At 46.1% G+C, this 22,681-nt stretch overlaps 1 protein-coding gene across 1 annotated transcript in view; it reads left to right on the top strand.

The window, feature by feature from the left end:
• LOC101734116 overlaps positions 1–22,681 on the top strand; it is a 293,365-nt gene that overhangs the window by 138,545 nt on the left and 132,139 nt on the right. The window contains exons 5-13 of the mRNA XM_031893295.1: positions 1,822–1,929; positions 3,530–3,850; positions 4,422–4,772; positions 14,642–14,953; positions 19,783–20,139; positions 20,322–20,633; positions 20,786–21,133; positions 21,717–22,022; positions 22,134–22,481. Of these exons, the coding sequence (XP_031749155.1) occupies positions 1,822–1,929; positions 3,530–3,850; positions 4,422–4,772; positions 14,642–14,953; positions 19,783–20,139; positions 20,322–20,633; positions 20,786–21,133; positions 21,717–22,022; positions 22,134–22,481 (2,763 nt within the window). The remainder of the gene's footprint in view (positions 1–1,821; positions 1,930–3,529; positions 3,851–4,421; positions 4,773–14,641; positions 14,954–19,782; positions 20,140–20,321; positions 20,634–20,785; positions 21,134–21,716; positions 22,023–22,133; positions 22,482–22,681) is intronic.

Here is a 22,681-nt window from a genome sequence, read left to right as displayed (position 1 = left end):
AATATGCCCCCTTGTCTCCATGCCCATTTACACCTACTGAATCTCCTTTTCTGCCCACGAATCATGGACTGGGGAGATATTAATACTTTCTGTAGGAGTTTCATGGCCAGTGGCTCATTAATATGCAAAAGAATCCTCCAATGCCAGAATTCTCCTCCTCTCATCCAGGAGAGTTCAGGCCCCTCCCCTGCTAAAGTCCTTATCGTGGCTCCTATTAAACAAAGAATATCTTACAAACTTCTTCTCTTAACTTTCAAAGCCCTCCATTCCTCTGCTCCTCACTCCATCTCTTCCCTTGTGTCTCCGTACGTTCCTGGCCGACTCCTCTGCTCCTCACTCCATCTCTTCCCTTGTGTCTCCGTACGTTCCTGGCCGACTCCTCTGCTCCTCACTCCATCTCTTCCCTTGTGTCTCTGTACGTTCCTGGCCGACTCCTCTGCTCCTCACTACATCTCTTCCCTTGTGTCTCTGTACGTTCCTGGCCGACTCCTCTGCTCCTCACTACATCTCTTCCCTTGTGTCTCCGTACGTTCCTGGCCGACTCCTCTGCTCCTCACTACATCTCTTCCCTTGTGTCTCTGTACGTTCCTGGCCGACTCCTCTGCTCCTCACTCCATCTCTTCCCTTGTGTCTCTGTATGTTCCTGGCCGACTCCTCTGCTCCTCACTCCATCTCTTCCCTTGTGTCTCCGTACGTTCCTGGCCGACTCCTCTACTCCTCACTCCATCTCTTCCCTTGTGTCTCTGTATGTTCCTGGCCGACTCCTCTGCTCCTCACTCCATCTCTTCCCTTGTGTCTCTGTACGTTCCTGGCCGACTCCTCCGCTCCTCACTACATCTCTTACCTTGTGTCTCCGTACGTTCCTGGCCGACTCCTCTGCTCCTCACTCCATCTCTTCCCTTGTGTCTCTGTATGTTCCTGGCCGACTCCTCTGCTCCTCACTCCATCTCTTCCCTTGTGTCTCCGTACGTTCCTGGCTGACTCCTCTACTCCTCACTCCATCTCTTCCCTTGTGTCTCCGTACGTTCCTGGCCGACTCCTCTGCTCCTCACTCCATCTCTTCCCTTGTGTCTCCGTACGTTCCTGGCCGACTCCTCTGCTCCTCACTCCATCTCGTCCCTTGTGTCTCTGTACGTTCCTGGCTGACTCCTTCGTTCCTCGCAGAGCAAACGTTTGGCTGCGCCCCCCACTATTACTGCTGTTTCCCGCCTTAAACCCTTTTTCCCTGCTGCCCCTTACATCTGGAATGCCCTCCCTGATTTCCCCTGGAGAGAATCCTCCCCCAGTCTTTTTAAAACCAAACTAAAAGACTCCCTTTTGGAGCACTCGCCCAGCACCTGATCTGGGAATCAGCACTTATATTGTAGTGTCACCCACTGTGACCTACAGCACTTATATTTGCCTATTTGTATCTGTAAGTTACCCTCCCATATAGATTGTAAGCTCTACGGGGCAGGGACCTCCATCTCCTTGTGTCTTTGACTCTTAACTTATTGCAACTGTTACTGTATCTTGTATTTATTTGTATTTATTGTTATACTTTGTATTTATCTATTATCTTTATTAACCCCCTGTTTGTATTAATGTATTCTACTGTACAGCGCTGCGTACATAAGTAGCACTTTATAAATAAACACATACATACATACATACAATGAGAATCCCAGCTGATGTGAGTAAATCCGGCTCCCTGTTCTCTGTTCCTGCAATTGGAGTTGGGAGCAATAAGCACAGTTTCCCAGCACTGAACAAGTCTGTGAGTGTGTATCTGCCCCTGTGTCCCTGTAATATATATATATATCTGCCCCTGTCCCCCTACAGATGTGAGTGTGAGGCACCGGGGGGCCGTGCGCGTTGCTGCTATTCTCACCCTACTTATAGCTGGAGTCGTATTTATTGTTACACACTCTATTATCCAGCAGAGAAAGTGTAAGTACATTATGTATCTCCTTCTCCTTCCTCACTGGCCCCTGCCCCCCCAGTGTGTTACCCACCGGTCCCTGTCCCCCCCCCACTGTGTTACCTGCCGGTCCCAGTCTCCCCCAGTGTGTTACCCACCGGCCCCCTCCCCCAGTGTGTTACCCGCCGGCCCCTGTCTCCCCCAGTCTGTTACCCGCCGGCCCCTGTCTCCCCCAGTCTGTTACCCGCCGGCCCCTATCTCCCCCAGTCTGTTACCCGCTGGCCCCTGTCTCCCCCACTGTGTTACCCGCCGGCCCCTGTCTCCCCTACTGTGTTACCCGCCGGCCCCTGTCTCCCCCACTGTGTTACCCGCCGGCCCCTGTCTCCCCCACTGTGTTACCCGCCGGCCCCTGTCTCCCCCAGTCTGTTACCCGCCGGCCCCTGTCTCCCCCACTGTGTTACCCGCCGGCCCCTGTCTCCCCTACTGTGTTACCCGCCGGCCCCTGTCTCCCCCACTGTGTTACCCGCCGGCCCCTGTCTCCCCCACTGTGTTACCCGCCGGCCCCTGTCCCCCTCAGTCTGTTACCCGCCGGCCCGTCTCCCCCAGTCTGTTACCCGCCGGCCCCTGTCTCCCCCAGTGTGTTACCCGCCGGCCCCTGTCTCCCCCAGTGTGTTACCCGCCGGCCCCTGTCTCCCCTACTGTGTTACCCGCCGGCCCCTGTCTCCCCCAGTGTGTTACCCGCCGGCCCCTGTCCCCCTCAGTCTGTTACCCGCCGGCCCCTGTCCCCCTCAGTCTGTTACCCGCCGGCCCCTGTCTCCCCCCAGTCTGTTACCCGCCGGCCCCTGTCCCCCCCAGTGTGTTACCCGCCGGCCCCTGTCTCCCCCAGTGTGTTACCCGCTGGCCCCTGTCCCCCCCCAGTCTGTTACCCACCGGCCCCTGTCCCCCCCAGTCTGTTACCCGCCGGCCCCTGTCCCCCCCAGTGTGTTACCCGCCGGCCCCTGTCTCCCCAGTGTGTTTCCCAGCCGGCCCCTGTCTCCCCCAGTCTGTTACCCGCCGGCCCCTGTCTCCCCCAGTGTGTTTCCCAGCCGGCCCCTGTCTCCCACACTGTGTTACCCACCGGCCCCTGTCTCCTCCCCAGTGTGTTACCCACCGGCCCCTGTCCCCCCCAGTCTGTTACCCGCCGGCCCCAGTCTCCCCCAGTCTGTTACCTGCCGGCCCCTGTCTCCCCCAGTGTGTTACCCGCCGGCCCCTGTCTCCCCCAGTGTGTTACCCGCCGGCCCCTGTCTCCCCCCGGTCTGTTACCCACCGGCCCCTGTCTCCCCCACTGTGTTACCCACTGGCCCCTGTCTCCCCCCCACAGTGTGTTAGCCACCGGCCCCTGTCTCCCCCACTGTGTTACCCACCGGCCCCTGTCTCCCCCCAGTCTGTTACCCGCCGGCCCCTGTCTCCCCCAGTCTGTTACCCGCCGGCCCCTGTCTTCCCCCAGTGTGTTACCCTCCGCCCATTGTCCCCCCCAGTGTATCAGTATAAGGATTTATTTAGATGTAGTTGTTACATAGATATACTGACAGAACATTATTATGGCTGAATCTGATCCGGTTGCGGCTCCATCTGCTGCTTGTGTTACAGACCAACCGAAGGTGAGAGAAATCGTGCGCTCAGACAATGGGGTATTTAGCTTAGAAGCAGACAATTTCTCCCCTAAAGAAATCACCATTTCATGGGAGGTGGCACAGCCGGCGGGAAGTGCTAAGTACCAACCTCTCGGGGCTTCTCCTCTCATGAGTGCCAACCAAGATGGCAGCTTCAATGTTACCAGCACCTGTGAGCACCTGAGAGATAAAGTGAGTGGGAATGAGCCCTTCTCCCTCCGGGCCACCGTACAACATGGGCGGCTGAAACAGGCGGTTTGTAAGGAATGGAACAGTGATAATGAGGAATATCAGAAATGTAAGTGATACTGCGGGGGGATATGGCTATAAGGGGGCGTATAACTGCCCAAATGGGAACAGATAATATATAATGTATAAAGTAAAGAATAGAATGAAGTACAGAAACCACATAATCATTAAAGCAGCAGTAACCCCCCCAGTAGGTGCATTTGGGCATCACACTATGTAAGGGGCAGAGGGAATGAACAGATACTCAGGGCAAATACCGAAGGGGAAGGAGTTTTTTTTAGATGCAACAACTTCTTGTTTGGTCTCAGTGTTTTACATTCACATTATGTGCCAGGAACATGGATACATAAAGGTACGGTAGGGTGGCACATAATATGCTGCCCGGGGTTCCCAGTCTGGCACCTCCAACCTACATTGGCACTGTGCCCCTGGCACCATTTGGGCAGCTGTACCCCAAGGTGTTACAGAGGGTAAAGCCATACAGGGGTAAATGAGTGGCTCTTATTGCCTTTGGCTTTAGCTGCTCACAGAATAAGAAGCTCTTGCCCTATCCCTATGCTGCCGGTAGTTACACACAGACACAATTAACCCTATACTGACACATGTTCCTTTTCATGCAGATCTCCTGTCGGTGCCGGTGATGGGGGAAATAACCCGCCCAACTCTGTACCATAACAAGGAGGCCGCCCTACTGTGTCCCATCTCTGGGTTTTTCCCCATTAATCTAACTGTCACTTGGTACAAGAAGGAGAAGGAAGGGCAGGAGTTAACCCCTTTATCACCAAGTGAGATGTACAAGATCCCAGAAATCAGTCCCCACAAACAAGAGGATAAAACATTCACCGTTACAGCGAGTTTGGTTTTCTCTCCATCACTTACCAGGGACAATGGGGCAGAATTCATCTGCCGAGTGGAACATCCCAGCCTGGAGGGGGCGATAGAGAAGAGCTCAGGCCCAATACATGTGAAAGGTGGGTGCTAATGTGATTATAGGGGGTTCTGTGCCCCAGCCCAGTGCTGAACTTGCATTCCCTGGGGCCCATACACTGGCGCTACAGCAATACCCCGGGGCATACAGTCTGTAGAATCCTCCATCAGTGACTATAGAGAGGTGCTGTGTTGCCTGTTGGTGCTGCCCTAACCCCATATTATAACTTGTTTATATGGGTCCCTTCCCTCTGATTACCCCAATCATTTGTTAGACTCTGAGCTGTTCCCATGTTTTCCTTGATTGTGTTGAACGTTTTTCCCAAAAAGCTTTCTGTTATGACTATAAAGATTTTCATTCATCCAGGTCATGGTATATCTAGTATAAATAAATCTAAAGCAACTGGACTTGTTAAGTAATCATTGAAGACATTTCACTACTCATCCGAGCAGCTTCTTCAGGTCAACTGACTGGTTTGAAAGAGGTGTAAAAGAGGCCATTCATGTTAAAGTGGAGAAACCATCCCTAAACAGAGGCGGGGGCCTTCGACACCATACAATGCTGTTCTAACATCTGTACCCCGGCAGTTTCATAACTCTTCACACATCCATTCATGCAACTCTAACGAGTAACACCTGTTTTGAAGAGTTGCATGATACTTGGGTAATCCTTTCAAAGTAACCCCCCAGCATTCACACCTCTGTGAGTTTCAGATGTCACCTCTCTGAAGAGTTACAAAGTGCCATTGTGATTGGATTAGTGGAAGAGTTACACAGTGCCATTGTGATTGGATTAGTGGATGAGTTACACAGTGCCATTATGATTGGATTAGTGGAAGAGTTACACAGTGCCATTATGATTGGATTAGTGGAAGAGTTACACAGTGCCATTATGATTGGATTAGTGGAAGAGTTACACAGTGCCATTGGGATTGGATTAGTAGAAGAGTTACACAGTGTCATTGGGATTGGATTAGTGGAAGAGTTACACAGTGCCATTGGGATTGGATTAGTGGAAGAGTTACACAGTGCCATTGGGATTGGATTAGTGGAAGAGTTACACAGTGCCATTGGGATTGGATTAGTGGAAGAGTTACACAGTGCCATTGGGATTGGATTAGTGGAAGAGTTACAAAGTGCCATTGTGATTGGATTAGTGGAAGAGTTACACAGTGCCATTATGATTGGATTAGTGGAAGAGTTACACAGTGCCATTATGATTGGATTAGTGGAAGAGTTACACAGTGCCATTGGGATTGGATTAGTAGAAGAGTTACACAGTGCCATTGGGATTGGATTAGTGTAAGAGTTACAACGTGCCATTGGGATTGGATTAGTGGGAGAGTTACATAGTGCCATTGTGATTGGATTAGTGGAAGAGTTACACAGTGCCATTATGATTGGATTAGTGGAAGAGTTACACAGTGCCATTGGTATTGGATTAGTGGAAGAGTTACACAGTGCCATTGGGATTGGATTAGTGGAAGAGTTACACAGTGCCATTGGGATTGGATTAGTGGAAGAGTTACACAGTGCCATTGTGATTGGATTAGTGGAAGAGTTACTCAGTGCCATTGGGATTGGATTAGTGGAAGAGTTACAAAGTGCCATTGGGATTGGATTAGTAGAAGAGTTACACAGTGCCATTGTGATTGGATTAGTGGAAGAGTTACTCAGTGCCATTGGGATTGGATTAGTGGAAGAGTTACACAGTGCCATTATGATTGGATTAGTGGAAGAGTTACACAGTGCCATTGTGATTGGATTAGTGGAAGAGTTACACAGTGCCATTGGGATTGGATTAGTGGAAGAGTTACACAGTGCCATTGTGATTGGATTAGTGGAAGAGTTACACAGTGCCATTGGGATTGGATTAGTGGAAGAGCTACACAGTGCCATTGGGATAGGATTAGTGGAAGAGTTACAAAGTGCCATTGTGATTGGATTAGTGGAAGAGTTACACAGTGCCATTGTGATTGGATTAGTGGAAGAGTTACACAGTGCCATTGGGATTGGATTAGTGGAAGAGTTACACAGTGCCATTGGGATTGGATTAGTGGAAGAGTTATTCAGTGCCATTGGGATTGGATTAGTTGAAGAGTTACAAAGTGCCATTGGGATTGGATTAGTAGAAGAGTTACAAAGTGCCATTGTGATTGGATTAGTGGAAGAGTTACACAGTGCCATTGGGATTGGATTAGTGGAAGAGCTACACAGTGCCATTGGGATAGGATTAGTGGAAGAGTTACAAAGTGCCATTGTGATTGGATTAGTGGAAGAGTTACACAGTGCCATTGTGATTGGATTAGTGGAAGAGTTACAAAGTGCCATTGTGATTGGATTAGTGGAAGAGTTACACAGTGCCATTGGGATTGGATTAGTGGAAGAGTTACACAGTGCCATTGGGATTGGATTAGTGGAAGAGTTACAAAGTGCCATTGTGATTGGATTAGTGGAAGAGTTACACAGTGCCATTGTGATTGGATTAGTGGAAGAGCTACACAGTGCCATTGGGATTGGATTAGTGGAAGAGTTACACAGTGCCATTGTGATTGGATTAGTGGAAGAGTTAGAAAGTGCCATTGGGATTGGATTAGTGGAAGAGTTACAAAGTGCCATTGGGATTGGATTAGTGGAAGAGTTACAAAGTGCCAATGGGATTGGATTAGTGGAAGAGTTACAAAGTGCCATTGAGATTGGATTAGTGGAAGAGTTACACAGTGCCATTGGGATTGGATTAGTGGAAGAGTTACACAGTGCCATTGGGATTGGATTAGTGGAAGAGTTACAAAGTGCCATTGGGATTGGATTAGTGGAAGAGTTACACAGTGCCATTGGGATTGGATTAGTGGAAGAGTTAGAAAGTGCCATTGGGATTGGATTAGTGGAAGAGTTACACAGTGCCATTGTGATTGGATTAGTGGAAGAGTTACACAGTGCCATTGGGATTGGATTAGTGGAAGAGTTACACAGTGCCATTGGGATTGGATTAGTGGAAGAGTTACACAGTGCCATTGGGATTGGATTAGTGTAAGAGTTACAATGTGCCATTGGGATTGGATTAGTGGAAGAGTTACAAAGTGCCAATGGGATTGGATTAGTGGAAGAGTTACAAAGTGCCATTGAGATTGGATTAGTGGAAGAGTTACAAAGTGCCATTGGCATTGGATTAGTGGAAGAGTTACAAAGTGCCATTGTGATTGGATTAGTGGAAGAGTTACAAAGTGCCATTGGCATTGGATTAGTGGAAGAGTTACAAAGTGCCATTGTGATTAGATTAGTGGAAGGGTTACACAGTGCCATTGTGATTGGATTAGTGGAAGAGTTACAAAGTGCCATTGTGATTGGATTAGTGGAAGAGTTACACAGTGCCATTGGGATTGGATTAGTGGAAGAGTTACAAAGTGCCATTGTGATTGGATTAGTGGAAGAGTTACACAGTGCCATTGTGATTGGATTAGTGGAAGAGCTACACAGTGCCATTGGGATAGGATTAGTGGAAGAGTTACAAAGTGCCATTGTGATTGGATTAGTGGAAGAGTTACAAAGTGCCATTGTGATTGGATTAGTGGAAGAGTTACACAGTGCCATTGGGATTGGGTTAGTGGAAGAGTTACACAGTGCCATTGTGATTGGATTAGTGGAAGAGTTAGAAAGTGCCATTGGGATTGGATTAGTGGAAGAGTTACAAAGTGCCATTGTGATTGGATTAGTGGAAGAGTTACACAGTGCCATTGGGATTGGATTAGTGGAAGAGTTACAAAGTGCCATTGGGATTGGATTAGTGGAAGAGTTACAAAGTGCCATTGGGATTGGATTAGTGGAAGAGTTACACAGTGCCATTGGGATTGGATTAGTGGAAGAGTTAGAAAGTGCCATTGGGATTGGATTAGTGGAAGAGTTACACAGTGCCATTGGGATTGGATTAGTGGAAGAGTTACACAGTGCCATTGGGATTGGATTAGTGGAAGAGTTACACAGTGCCATTGGGATTGGATTAGTGGAAGAGTTACACAGTGCCATTGTGATTGGATTAGTGGAAGAGTTACACAGTGCCATTGGGATTGGATTAGTGGAAGAGTTACACAGTGCCATTGGGATTGGATTAGTGGAAGAGTTACACAGTGCCATTGGGATTGGATTAGTGGAAGAGTTACACAGTGCCATTGGGATTGGATTAGTGGAAGAGTTACACAGTGCCATTGGGATTGGATTAGTGTAAGAGTTACAACGTGCCATTGGGATTGGATTAGTGGAAGAGTTACAAAGTGCCAATGGGATTGGATTAGTGGAAGAGTTACAAAGTGCCATTGAGATTGGATTAGTGGAAGAGTTACAAAGTGCCATTGGCATTGGATTAGTGGAAGAGTTACAAAGTGCCATTGTGATTGGATTAGTGGAAGAGTTACAAAGTGCCATTGGCATTGGATTAGTGGAAGAGTTACAAAGTGCCATTGTGATTAGATTAGTGGAAGGGTTACACAGTGCCATTGTGATTGGATTAGTGGAAGAGTTACAAAGTGCCATTGTGATTGGATTAGTGGAAGAGTTACACAGTGCCATTGGGATTGGATTAGTGGAAGAGTTACAAAGTGCCATTGTGATTGGATTAGTGGAAGAGTTACACAGTGCCATTGTGATTGGATTAGTGGAAGAGCTACACAGTGCCATTGGGATAGGATTAGTGGAAGAGTTACAAAGTGCCATTGTGATTGGATTAGTGGAAGAGTTACAAAGTGCCATTGTGATTGGATTAGTGGAAGAGTTACACAGTGCCATTGGGATTGGGTTAGTGGAAGAGTTACACAGTGCCATTGTGATTGGATTAGTGGAAGAGTTAGAAAGTGCCATTGGGATTGGATTAGTGGAAGAGTTACAAAGTGCCATTGTGATTGGATTAGTGGAAGAGTTACACAGTGCCATTGGGATTGGATTAGTGGAAGAGTTACAAAGTGCCATTGGGATTGGATTAGTGGAAGAGTTACAAAGTGCCATTGGGATTGGATTAGTGGAAGAGTTACACAGTGCCATTGGGATTGGATTAGTGGAAGAGTTAGAAAGTGCCATTGGGATTGGATTAGTGGAAGAGTTACACAGTGCCATTGGGATTGGATTAGTGGAAGAGTTACACAGTGCCATTGGGATTGGATTAGTGGAAGAGTTACACAGTGCCATTGGGATTGGATTAGTGGAAGAGTTACACAGTGCCATTGTGATTGGATTAGTGGAAGAGTTACACAGTGCCATTGGGATTGGATTAGTGGAAGAGTTACACAGTGCCATTGGGATTGGATTAGTGGAAGAGTTACACAGTGCCATTGGGATTGGATTAGTGGAAGAGTTACACAGTGCCATTGTGATTGGATTAGTGGAAGAGTTACACAGTGCCATTGGGATTGGATTAGTGGAAGAGTTACACAGTGCCATTGGGATTGGATTAGTGGAAGAGTTACACAGTGCCATTGTGATTGGATTAGTGGAAGAGTTACATAGTGCCATTGGGATTGGATTAGTGGAAGAGTTACACAGTGCCATTGTGATTGGATTAGTGGAAGAGTTACACAGTGCCATTGGGATTGGATTAGTTGAAGAGTTACAAAGTGCCATTGGGATTGGATTAGTGGAAGAGTTACAAAGTGCCAATGGGATTGGATTAGTGGAAGAGTTACAAAGTGCCATTGGGATTGGATTAGTGGAAGAGTTACAAAGTGCCATTGGGATTGGATTAGTGGAAGAGTTACACAGTGCCATTGGGATTGGATTAGTGGAAGAGTTAGAAAGTGCCATTGGGATTGGATTAGTGGAAGAGTTACACAGTGCCATTGTGATTGGATTAGTGGAAGAGTTACACAGTGCCATTGGGATTGGATTAGTGGAAGAGTTACACAGTGCCATTGGGATTGGATTAGTGGAAGAGTTACACAGTGCCATTGGGATTGGATTAGTGTAAGAGTTACAATGTGCCATTGGGATTGGATTAGTGGAAGAGTTACAAAGTGCCAATGGGATTGGATTAGTGGAAGAGTTACAAAGTGCCATTGAGATTGGATTAGTGGAAGAGTTACAAAGTGCCATTGGCATTGGATTAGTGGAAGAGTTACAAAGTGCCATTGTGATTGGATTAGTGGAAGAGTTACAAAGTGCCATTGGCATTGGATTAGTGGAAGAGTTACAAAGTGCCATTGTGATTAGATTAGTGGAAGGGTTACACAGTGCCATTGTGATTGGATTAGTGGAAGAGTTACAAAGTGCCATTGTGATTGGATTAGTGGAAGAGTTACACAGTGCCATTGGGATTGGATTAGTGGAAGAGTTACAAAGTGCCATTGTGATTGGATTAGTGGAAGAGTTACACAGTGCCATTGTGATTGGATTAGTGGAAGAGCTACACAGTGCCATTGGGATAGGATTAGTGGAAGAGTTACAAAGTGCCATTGTGATTGGATTAGTGGAAGAGTTACAAAGTGCCATTGTGATTGGATTAGTGGAAGAGTTACACAGTGCCATTGGGATTGGGTTAGTGGAAGAGTTACACAGTGCCATTGTGATTGGATTAGTGGAAGAGTTAGAAAGTGCCATTGGGATTGGATTAGTGGAAGAGTTACAAAGTGCCATTGTGATTGGATTAGTGGAAGAGTTACACAGTGCCATTGGGATTGGATTAGTGGAAGAGTTACAAAGTGCCATTGGGATTGGATTAGTGGAAGAGTTACAAAGTGCCATTGGGATTGGATTAGTGGAAGAGTTACACAGTGCCATTGGGATTGGATTAGTGGAAGAGTTAGAAAGTGCCATTGGGATTGGATTAGTGGAAGAGTTACACAGTGCCATTGGGATTGGATTAGTGGAAGAGTTACACAGTGCCATTGTGATTGGATTAGTGGAAGAGTTACACAGTGCCATTGGGATTGGATTAGTGGAAGAGTTACACAGTGCCATTGGGATTGGATTAGTGGAAGAGTTACACAGTGCCATTGTGATTGGATTAGTGGAAGAGTTACACAGTGCCATTGGGATTGGATTAGTGGAAGAGTTACACAGTGCCATTGGGATTGGATTAGTGGAAGAGTTACACAGTGCCATTGTGATTGGATTAGTGGAAGAGTTACACAGTGCCATTGGGATTGGATTAGTGGAAGAGTTACACAGTGCCATTGGGATTGGATTAGTGGAAGAGTTACACAGTGCCATTGGGATTGGATTAGTGGAAGAGTTACACAGTGCCATTGGGATTGGATTAGTGGAAGAGTTACACAGTGCCATTGGGATTGGATTAGTGTAAGAGTTACAACGTGCCATTGGGATTGGATTAGTGGAAGAGTTACAAAGTGCCAATGGGATTGGATTAGTGGAAGAGTTACAAAGTGCCATTGAGATTGGATTAGTGGAAGAGTTACAAAGTGCCATTGGCATTGGATTAGTGGAAGAGTTACAAAGTGCCATTGTGATTGGATTAGTGGAAGAGTTACAAAGTGCCATTGGCATTGGATTAGTGGAAGAGTTACAAAGTGCCATTGTGATTAGATTAGTGGAAGGGTTACACAGTGCCATTGTGATTGGATTAGTGGAAGAGTTACAAAGTGCCATTGTGATTGGATTAGTGGAAGAGTTACACAGTGCCATTGGGATTGGATTAGTGGAAGAGTTACAAAGTGCCATTGTGATTGGATTAGTGGAAGAGTTACACAGTGCCATTGTGATTGGATTAGTGGAAGAGCTACACAGTGCCATTGGGATAGGATTAGTGGAAGAGTTACAAAGTGCCATTGTGATTGGATTAGTGGAAGAGTTACAAAGTGCCATTGTGATTGGATTAGTGGAAGAGTTACACAGTGCCATTGGGATTGGGTTAGTGGAAGAGTTACACAGTGCCATTGTGATTGGATTAGTGGAAGAGTTAGAAAGTGCCATTGGGATTGGATTAGTGGAAGAGTTACAAAGTGCCATTGTGATTGGATTAGTGGAAGAGTTACACAGTGCCATTGGGATTGGATTAGTGGAAGAGTTACAAAGTGCCATTGGGATTGGATTAGTGGAAGAGTTACAAAGTGCCATTGGGATTGGATTAGTGGAAGAGTTACACAGTGCCATTGGGATTGGATTAGTGGAAGAGTTAGAAAGTGCCATTGGGATTGGATTAGTGGAAGAGTTACACAGTGCCATTGGGATTGGATTAGTGGAAGAGTTACACAGTGCCATTGGGATTGGATTAGTGGAAGAGTTACACAGTGCCATTGGGATTGGATTAGTGGAAGAGTTACACAGTGCCATTGTGATTGGATTAGTGGAAGAGTTACACAGTGCCATTGGGATTGGATTAGTGGAAGAGTTACACAGTGCCATTGGGATTGGATTAGTGGAAGAGTTACACAGTGCCATTGGGATTGGATTAGTGGAAGAGTTACACAGTGCCATTGTGATTGGATTAGTGGAAGAGTTACACAGTGCCATTGGGATTGGATTAGTGGAAGAGTTACACAGTGCCATTGGGATTGGATTAGTGGAAGAGTTACACAGTGCCATTGTGATTGGATTAGTGGAAGAGTTACATAGTGCCATTGGGATTGGATTAGTGGAAGAGTTACACAGTGCCATTGTGATTGGATTAGTGGAAGAGTTACACAGTGCCATTGGGATTGGATTAGTGGAAGAGTTACAAAGTGCCATTGGGATTGGATTAGTGGAAGAGTTACAAAGTGCCAATGGGATTGGATTAGTGGAAGAGTTACAAAGTGCCATTGAGATTGGATTAGTGGAAGAGTTACAAAGTGCCATTGGCATTGGATTAGTGGAAGAGTTACAAAGTGCCATTGTGATTGGATGAGTGGAAGAGTTACAAAGTGCCATTGGCATTGGATTAGTGGAAGAGTTACAAAGTGCCATTGTGATTAGATTAGTGGAAGGGTTACACAGTGCCATTGTGATTGGATTAGTGGAAGAGTTACAAAGTGCCATTGTGATTGGATTAGTGGAAGAGTTACACAGTGCCATTGTGATTGGATTAGTGGAAGAGTTACACAGTGCCATTGGCATTGGATTAGTGGAAGAGTTACACAGTGCCATTGCGATTGGATGAGTGGAAGAATTACACAGTGCAATTGGGATTGGATTAGTGGAAGAGTTACAAAGTGCCATTGGGATTGGATTAGTGGAAGAGTTACACAGTGCCACTGTGATTGGATTAGTGGAAGAGTTACACAGTGCCATTGGGATTGGATTAGTGGAAGAGTTACACAGTGCCATTGCGATTGGATGAGTGGAAGAATTACACAGTGCCATTGGGATTGGATGAGTGGAAGAGTTACACAGTGCCATTGGGATTGGATTAGTGGAAGAGTTACAAAGTGCCATTGTGATTGGATTAGTGGAAGAGTTACACAGTGCCATTGGGATTGGATTAGTGGAAGAGTTACACAGTGCCATTGTGATTGGATTAGTGGAAGAGTTACACAGTGCCATTGGGATTGGATGAGTGGAAGAGTTACACAGTGCCATTGGGATTGGATTAGTGGAAGAGTTACACAGTGCCATTGTGATTGGATTAGTGGAAGAGTATATATGCTGAGGACTTCCCATACCAGTCAGTTGAACTGAAGAAGCTGCTCGGATGAGTAGTGAAACGTCTTCAATGATTACTTAACAAGTCCAGTTGCTTTTGATTTATTTATACTAGATATAAGCTTTCTGTTAGTTTTCTAGTTTTTCCTATGGTTCCCAATCTAATCATTGTAACATACATTATCCTTCCAGCCAAACCCCAGGTCATACAGCCCATAAAGCTCTCCATTTGTGCCTCTGGGGAGGTTCTCTGCTCCCTGTTTGTGCTGAGCTTTTACCCCAATAAGCTTTTCATTCCTTGGACCTATCAAGATGGGGTTCCTTATACCAATTATCTCTTGTGTTTCCCTTCCAGCCAAACCCCAGGTCATGCAGCCCATAAAGCTCTCCATTAGTGCCTCCGGGGAGGTTCTCTGCTCCCTGTTTGTGCTGAGCTTTTACCCCAAGGAGATTCCCATCACTTGGAGCTATGGATCCGGCCAATCACAAGAGACAAAACCATCAGAGGAGAAATATAAGGACAATGATGATGGGACGTACGACATGGAGAGCACATGTACAGTTCCTGGGAGTCTCTTTAATGACCCAGAGTTTAGAGTAAAAGTAAAATGGAAACACCAGGCAATGAATGAGGAGGAATCCAGGGAAATGTCACTGCGAGACCCAGGTACAGTGAGCCCACATGGGGGAATTATGGGCTGAAACAAGGTCCATCTGGTGCCGCTTGTGTTTTATGCTTTTTTCCATGTGCTTAGCAGTGAGGAATAATATTCTTTATTGGGTTAGACTGTTAGAGTATAAGGTTTATAGGATTTATTGGTTTAAATGTAATTTATCAGACTGAATATACTGCATTTAGGCCCTGCCCCCTGGGAATAAGTCAGAATTGTGTTTATAGAAGTTACCGGCCCCACAAGTTCTGTAGTTAGACCCCCCCATATCAGTGTCTGTATTCCCTACAGCAGTGCTGTCCAACTTCTGTGGTACCGAGGGCCGGAATTTGTTTGACCTACGTGGCAGGGAGCCGATATTGGTAGTCAAATGTTGACTTCGCCCATGTATGTAAAAGCCACACCCTCTTATCAAGACACACCCCTTTGCCACACCCATTTTTAGACAACACACATGCTGGCATCTGTAGAAACTGCAGAGAGGGAGCTAGCGCACACAGGGTCTGACTTGGGGTGCAGGGCCCACCGGGGGGCCCTGCAGGTGCCCCAGCCAGCCGTGTCCCCTACCCCCCCAGGGGCCCCCACCCGATGTCCTCCCTGAGCGCGTATAAATTGAACGCGTCAGGGGAGGAACAGTCAGTAGGGGGAGCGCTGGCAAAGGTCGGACTGGGCCGCCGGGGCCCACCAGGATTTTTCCTGGTGTCCCGGTGGCCCAGTCCGACCCTGAGCGCACAGGTAAGAATGTGTTTTTCTCCTGCCTCTGCTGCAAAGTACAAGCTCCCCATTTCATAGTGTAAAATAGAAAATCAATAAATAAATTGCAAGAATTGTCAAAATGACACATAGAGCTAAATTAATGTATTTTGGGAGCATTTATTCACAAACTGGGGACCTATGCACTAGTGACACCTACTGTAGGTAGATATGCTGACAAAGCAGTAAGAGAATGCCTGGTACATACACTAGCACAGCACTGCTACAAACTCAAAGACCAGAAACAGAACAGGTGTACCACTGGCATCAAAGTGAAGCCATAGTAGTGCATACATTCTTCCATGCCAGATTATGGTATATTGCTTCCTCTACTCTAGCACAAAAAAACAGCATTTTGAAGTGTCAAGAAGTCACTCCAGCACCCTCTGTATTTATCTTGAAAATATTGCCTTAACTATGTGCAGATTAGCATAGTGCCCTAATACAGGAGATTCAGTGATCAGTGGGACCCCAAAATATTTATACATGCACTTAGATTGTAAGCTCTACAGGACAGAGACCTCCTTCCTACCGTAAATTATACCACATTGCACTGTGTATTTACACTTATTTATTGTATTTATTATAATACTTGTCCTCCCTTTGTGTAAGTTTCTCTGTTGTAAAATTGTACAGCCCTGTGTATCCTTGTAGTGCTTTCTAAATAAAGTTATACATACATACATACATACAAAACTACAAAACAAAATTTTACAGGTTTAGTAGCACAATAGATTGATATAGACCAGAATAATCCTCAACATTTATACACAAGGAAACATTTTACAGTACTCATTAAAAGGCACATTAAACCCACATAAAATGGTACAATAACCCTCAGCAACAACTGGTACTCCTGTATCAAATTGAACACTGACCTCCAGCATTGAAATGTAATAGGAACCCACAACTGGTTCACTGACTTCTGGCCCAGATTTGTCCCATGTGCTCTGGGTATTGCACTAAAAATCATTACTTCTGCAGTTAGGCTCACCAGTTTTAGGGCAGGCTCTGGTAGTATGATGCAGGCATTGGCAGCAAGTTTAGGGACCAAGTTGAGGCAGCAGATGGCAGGTGGTAAAAGACTGGATGACGATCGCGCAGCCGCAGGGAAAGTTGCCAAATACAACGGGACCTGCGGGGGGCGGGACTTGTGCCGCGAGGGGGCGGGGCTTGTGACGTCACATCTGGCCGTCCTATCAGCACGGAGGAGACTGACTGGATCAAGCAGGGAGACTTTACTGAAGGCGCGGGAGACAGTGCTCAATGTGGAGACGCACAGGCTGCCTGTTTGGTAATCAGATTAGTTAGGGGAGGTGCGCGCACAGCCTAGACAGTTCAGATTTGGCCACAGTGTCGCGGGCCGCAGTATACAGCCTGGCGGGCCGCCAGTTGGACAGCGCTGCCCTACAGTATAAAGTGAATTCTACTCAGCTCTGGTTATTCCTGTGAAGCCACTGGTAACCCACACACCTTAGTGCAGAATGGGCAGATAGGCACCCGTGCCACCCTGAGAATCCCAATAGCCAACTTACACCTGGTAATGAGGGTTATAAGTGAGTCCTGAGATATGAAACACTAATCTATATAATTGAGTATATAATACAAACCCAGTTAAGTGGAACAAGGAGAACATAAAAGAAAAGGACTGATACAGATTAATCCAACCAATCAGTGGTGAGAATCTCTCTTTGCAGTTCTCTGGCTATAAAATGAGTAGGGTCAGTGTCTTGTCTTTTCCAGTTCATACTGGCAGCTAAGATGTTATTTTATGGTTACAGAGCAGGTAGTACCTGGGGAGGGAGCCTTGATATCTACACATGAAACCAAAGTTGATTCTTGTTTTCCAATAGAAATATAAAGCATTAAAGGGGAACTATCATGAAAAATGTTTTTATAATATTAAAAATATAAAGTCTAGACAAACATTTTGACAATTTATAGCTTTTAAAAATGTTGTACTGTTACAGAGTTATGTCTAATTATTAATTCAGCCTCCCATCCCCCACTCTCCTGTATCTCCAGCTCCCGGGGGCGCGTCCGTGACGCAGAAATGTGTGAGTGACAGGGCAGAGGGAAAGTTGATTTGCTGTTGCATGTCATGAGGCCACACCCCTCAACAGCAAACATGTGCAAAGGGAATGGTGGCTGATGAAGCTGCATTTATGCATATAACAGTAAAGTATACACAAAAGCATATAAAAGAGATTTCCCCCATACCAGTGACCAGTGCAACATCAATTTCAGCAATATTACAGCCTTCTGCACATGCAACTGTGTGTGTATAGGCACATAGACTTCTGTATGTTGGATTCACAGACACCTCTCTATGGGGCCCATTCTTTAAACTCCGAAAAAATGAGTGCTATTTATAGCATGCGTTGAAAATATTATCACTTCTTATATTTTGAGAATTAACAATTGATTCACTTAAAGGCACTTGTCTGAATTAAAGGAGAAGGAAAGGCTGATAAAGGGTTAATCCCAAGCTGCAGACATACCCTCAGTTCTCTCAATAGTGCCCTTATGTCTCCCTATATTTCTCCCATTCAGATGATCAGAAGCCTCATAGGGAAAAAACGCTGAGCTGTGTAGAGAAAGTTCCCATAATGCCTCACTCCTGCACCGACACCCAGACCAAGTGAACATGCTCAGTTAGTAAGACTATGAGGAAGCTTCCTGCTGATTGGCTCAGATCCACATTCCTAAGTGGGGGAGGGAGTTCTTAGCATTCTTGAGGGAGGGGGGAGCAGGAGAGAGGAGAGAGCTGCATGTCTGTGGCACAGGAATTACAGACACAAGAAATCTTTTGACAGAGAAGTTTCTGTGAGTGCTTATGGCTGTATTTACACAGACCTTTCTGTTAAAGCTACTGAGTTTGTACCTTTCTTTCTCCTTTAAGAAGATATGTTCTTTGCATTATTTATCTGGCAATGACATATATTTAAGTGTTATTTTAAACCATGAAATATATTTATGTGTTATTTCGTAGCACGCGATATTAGCACTTGCTATTATGCACGTAACCATTACTTTCTGAAAATGACCATTTCCCTAAAAACTGGAGGCTGCATCACCCTAGGAAGATCACATACTTGAAAAAATCCCACTGCAAACTCCATGTTGTCCCCACAGCCAATCACCAGCTGCCATGTTGTTTAGTAATGCCTACTCCTGCGAGGAGTTAAGTTTCACAGCAATTATCGCCACATTCTATGCTTTTAATGCTTCAAATATGTCTGTGAATTACGCGTTAGTATTATTTCTATTCAATAACAACCTCAATGCGATGGGAATAACGCTTTGCGATAATCAGGATTTTTGCGCATGTGATATGAGTAGTAACACATGCAAAATGACTAAAAATGAAATGAATAAAACTATGCGTTAAGTGTTAATGACCTTTAGTGAATCAGCCCCAATGTCTCTCAGTCAGAGCTCTCCTGTAGGCTGACTGGCCAGGCTTTCAGGCTTTTTGATTGGCCGGCTGAGTCTAATCAGTCCCCCTGGTCAGTGTGTGGCACTCACTCTGCAATAGCCAGTCCCTGTATTCTAAAGCTAATGCCACACGGCTCGTATTCTCGGCAAGCCAGAAAATGCTTGCCGAGAATACGCCCCTAAGCATAAAAATCCTCTTACCTGTACCTGCACCCATATGACGTGAATACACTCGCGTGCAGGCACATGTAGCCGATATCCCCCTAAAAATGTGAGAAAATGTAGTCTTGTACTTTTAAGCAGATATTGGCTACATGTGCCTGCTCGTGAGTGTATTCAAGTCAGAATAACCAAGATATAAAGGTGTTTGTTAGTGACTCAGGTGGGTGAGAAGACAGTGAAGTGTCAGACAATGTGAGGGGGAATTGGGTTGAATTTTTAAACATTCTCCAATGTCTTTTCCAGGTTTTCTATCAGACTGGAAAGATGGGCAGATGGGGGTTGGACTTTAGATGTCAGTCAAGAATGGTTGGACCCTCCTACTCTGTCTGTCAGAACTGAGCCAAGTTAAGCAGGTTCCCATTCATGATAGTTCCCCTTTAATAGTATTTACACTTGTGTTTATCCCCCTCAGATTTCCCCTGGCGCCCGACCATTGAAGAGATTTCCCAGTTTATCTGGATCCGGGACCAGCCAACCAATCTGCGCTGTAAGGTTTCTCCGTACTTCCCTGATGCTCTGACTGTGAGTTGGATGGAGAAGAGAAAGGGAAGGGATCCCCAAGTGATCCCTGTATCTAAGTATGGGAAGTACCAGATCCCAGATATGGCCCCAGAGAGAAGGAATGATAATACTTATACCTACACAGCCCAACTGTCTCTCCCATCATCCTCCTCACGTGCAGAGGAAGATCTGGAATTCATCTGTAGGGTGGAACATCCCAGCCTGGAGCGGCCCATAGAGAGAAGCACTAGGACCCGACAGTTTAACGGTGAGAAGTGACCCAGGGGATTATGGGACTGTGTGTAGCCTGATGGGAACATTCCATAGCCAAGTTCTGCTTTGCTTTATGGCAGGGATTTCTGGCATGGGGGGGAGTTGCCATACAGAATATAAACAAGATATTAATTGCTCCAACTAATTCGCTTGTTTTTGCTTTCTTTCCCCTCCCAGCGGCCCCCAAGCAGCCAATCCCAGTGCAATGGTCTCTGTCTGATACAGGGGAAGCTCTCTGTACCCTCAGCCTGCAGAACTTTTATCCCAAACCCATAGAACTCACATGGACCTGCCTGACTGGGTCACAGCAAACAAACCTACACTCAGAACCTCAGTACCAGAATAATTCTGACCGAACCTTTAATGTTACAAGTTCATGTTCGGTACCTGAGAATCTGCTCCGACTCCCAGACTGTAAGATCCGTGTCACCTGGAACCACCCGGCCACGGGGGCATCTGAATCCAGCGAGATCTGCCCCAGAGACCCAGGTAACCCTCATACTGTAACTCACTGATACAGAGACTCCAGTACAGTCACAGCACATAGAGACCCAATCATGTTTTGTTTAGTAAATAAAGGTTCTTTATTCCAAAGAAATGTAATTAACACAAGTTCTAACCTTCCCTTTCCCTGTTGGCAGGTTTCCCATGGCGCCCCCAGGTGGCAGTGCAGCCCATACCAACCCTTACACTGGGCAGAGAGGCGACATTGCGGTGGGATATTTCTGGCTATTTCCCCAATGCCCTGACAGTTACCTGGGCACTAAGGAAGACTGGGCATGAAGAGCCGATCTCTCCTCCCCACACACAGAATTACAGGGCTGAGAATAAACCAGGAAGGGCCCAAAATGGCACATATATCAGTACTGAGTATCTTCCCTTCATCCCATCTATACTCTCCCACCAAGGGGCAGAAATTGTGTGCAGAGTGGCACATCCCAGCCTGGCACAGCCCATAGAGATTGGCACTGGGGCCTTACAGATAACAGGTGAGTCCCTGTTTAATACTGTGAATATTGCTGAGTAGCTGTGGGAAGGCAATGAGATTTATTCCTATTACAGGGGTAACACCAGTGCCCCCCCGGCCCCTATAAATGTGGGTGTGCAACTATTTTTGGGTCCAATTCTGTTCAAAAACTTGCTAAATGATATTGTTCCCTATATATAATGTGTAGGATATAATTCCCCTATTGCAGATCTCTGTCCTTTATGTACTTCCTATGGTACATTGTGTAGCACCCACAATAAGCTTTGGGGTCTGATCTCAACACCAGATCTAATTGGATTGGTCCATTAAGGCCTCGGTTGCTTTCAAAACCAACAGGGAAATAAAAAAAAGAAATATTAACAATAAAAAGCAAAGTTTGTGCCGAGTCCTATATTTTAAGGAAAACAGTTTCAGTTGGAACATCTTGGTCTTAACTCTCTCCCAGTTTTCCCATATTGTGCCGTGCATGTAGGGGGGGATACACATAGGGGAAAGGAAAGAATGTAACTGATTAAAAATATATATTTGTAGAAAAGCAATGATCCATCAGCCAATCACCTCCTGGTCTTTATTTTCTATTTCAGTGGCGCCCGGGGCCCCCGAGCCTGTGAGATTCTCCATCAGTGACTCAGGGAAGGAGATTGTCTGCTCTCTGACTGTCAGGGGCTTCTACCCCAAAGATATTCATATAGAATGGGTCAGAACCAGGTCCCACAATCACCCCCGAGAGATAATTCCATCCCAGAAAGTGATTCAGGTTAATGATGATGAGACATTTACTGCTGTGAGTGAGGCCACAATCCCATTAAACAGTCTCAGTCTCCCAGTGACAGTGACCTGGAACCATAAACCTACGGGGCAGACTGGGAATGCAGAGATTCACCCACATGGTAAGGGGTCTGTGTAATGTGTACAGGTGGGATTTATGGGGGAAATGGATTCTGGGTAATGATGATGAGACATTTGAGACAGTTCCAACATGATTCCTGTTCATTCCGCAGATTTCCCCTGGCGCCCAGTAATGGCAGAGATACTCACTCCTGATCTGTATGTGGGCACTGAGGTAGAAATACTCTGTCCCATCTCTGGGTATTTCCCTGATAAACTCACTGTCACTTGGTATAAGGAGAAGGGGAAGGAAGATCTGGTTCCTGTTACTGGGAAAGGGAGGTACAAGATCCCAGATCTCATACACCAGTACCAGGCGGATCGGACTCTCACCTGTACGGCACGTTTGGCTTTCTCTCCATCCCTGAGTGAGGAACATGGGGCAGAATTTATCTGCAGAGTGGCACATCCCATTCTACAGGAACCCATAGAGAAGAGCAGCGGCCCATTGTCTGTCTGGGGTAAGTACAGGGCAGCAACTCTTGTATTGGGTGGGGGAGTCCTATAAATACTGACCCACCAAGTGCAACATCCCAGTCTGGGGGGGAGATAGAGAGGCACAGCACCATTATATGTGAGGGGTGAGTACCCCCTAATAGCCCACTGGCACCCACTGACCTACAGAGTGGCACATCCCAGCCTGGGGGAGGGGATAGAGAGG

This window comes from Xenopus tropicalis, chromosome 9 (assembly GCF_000004195.4).
Source record: "Xenopus tropicalis strain Nigerian chromosome 9, UCB_Xtro_10.0, whole genome shotgun sequence".
In the NCBI taxonomy this organism is placed as follows: domain Eukaryota; kingdom Metazoa; phylum Chordata; class Amphibia; order Anura; family Pipidae; genus Xenopus; species Xenopus tropicalis.
The sequence above is the reverse complement of the archived record's forward strand: the minus strand, read 5'-3'. Positions and strand labels throughout refer to the sequence as shown.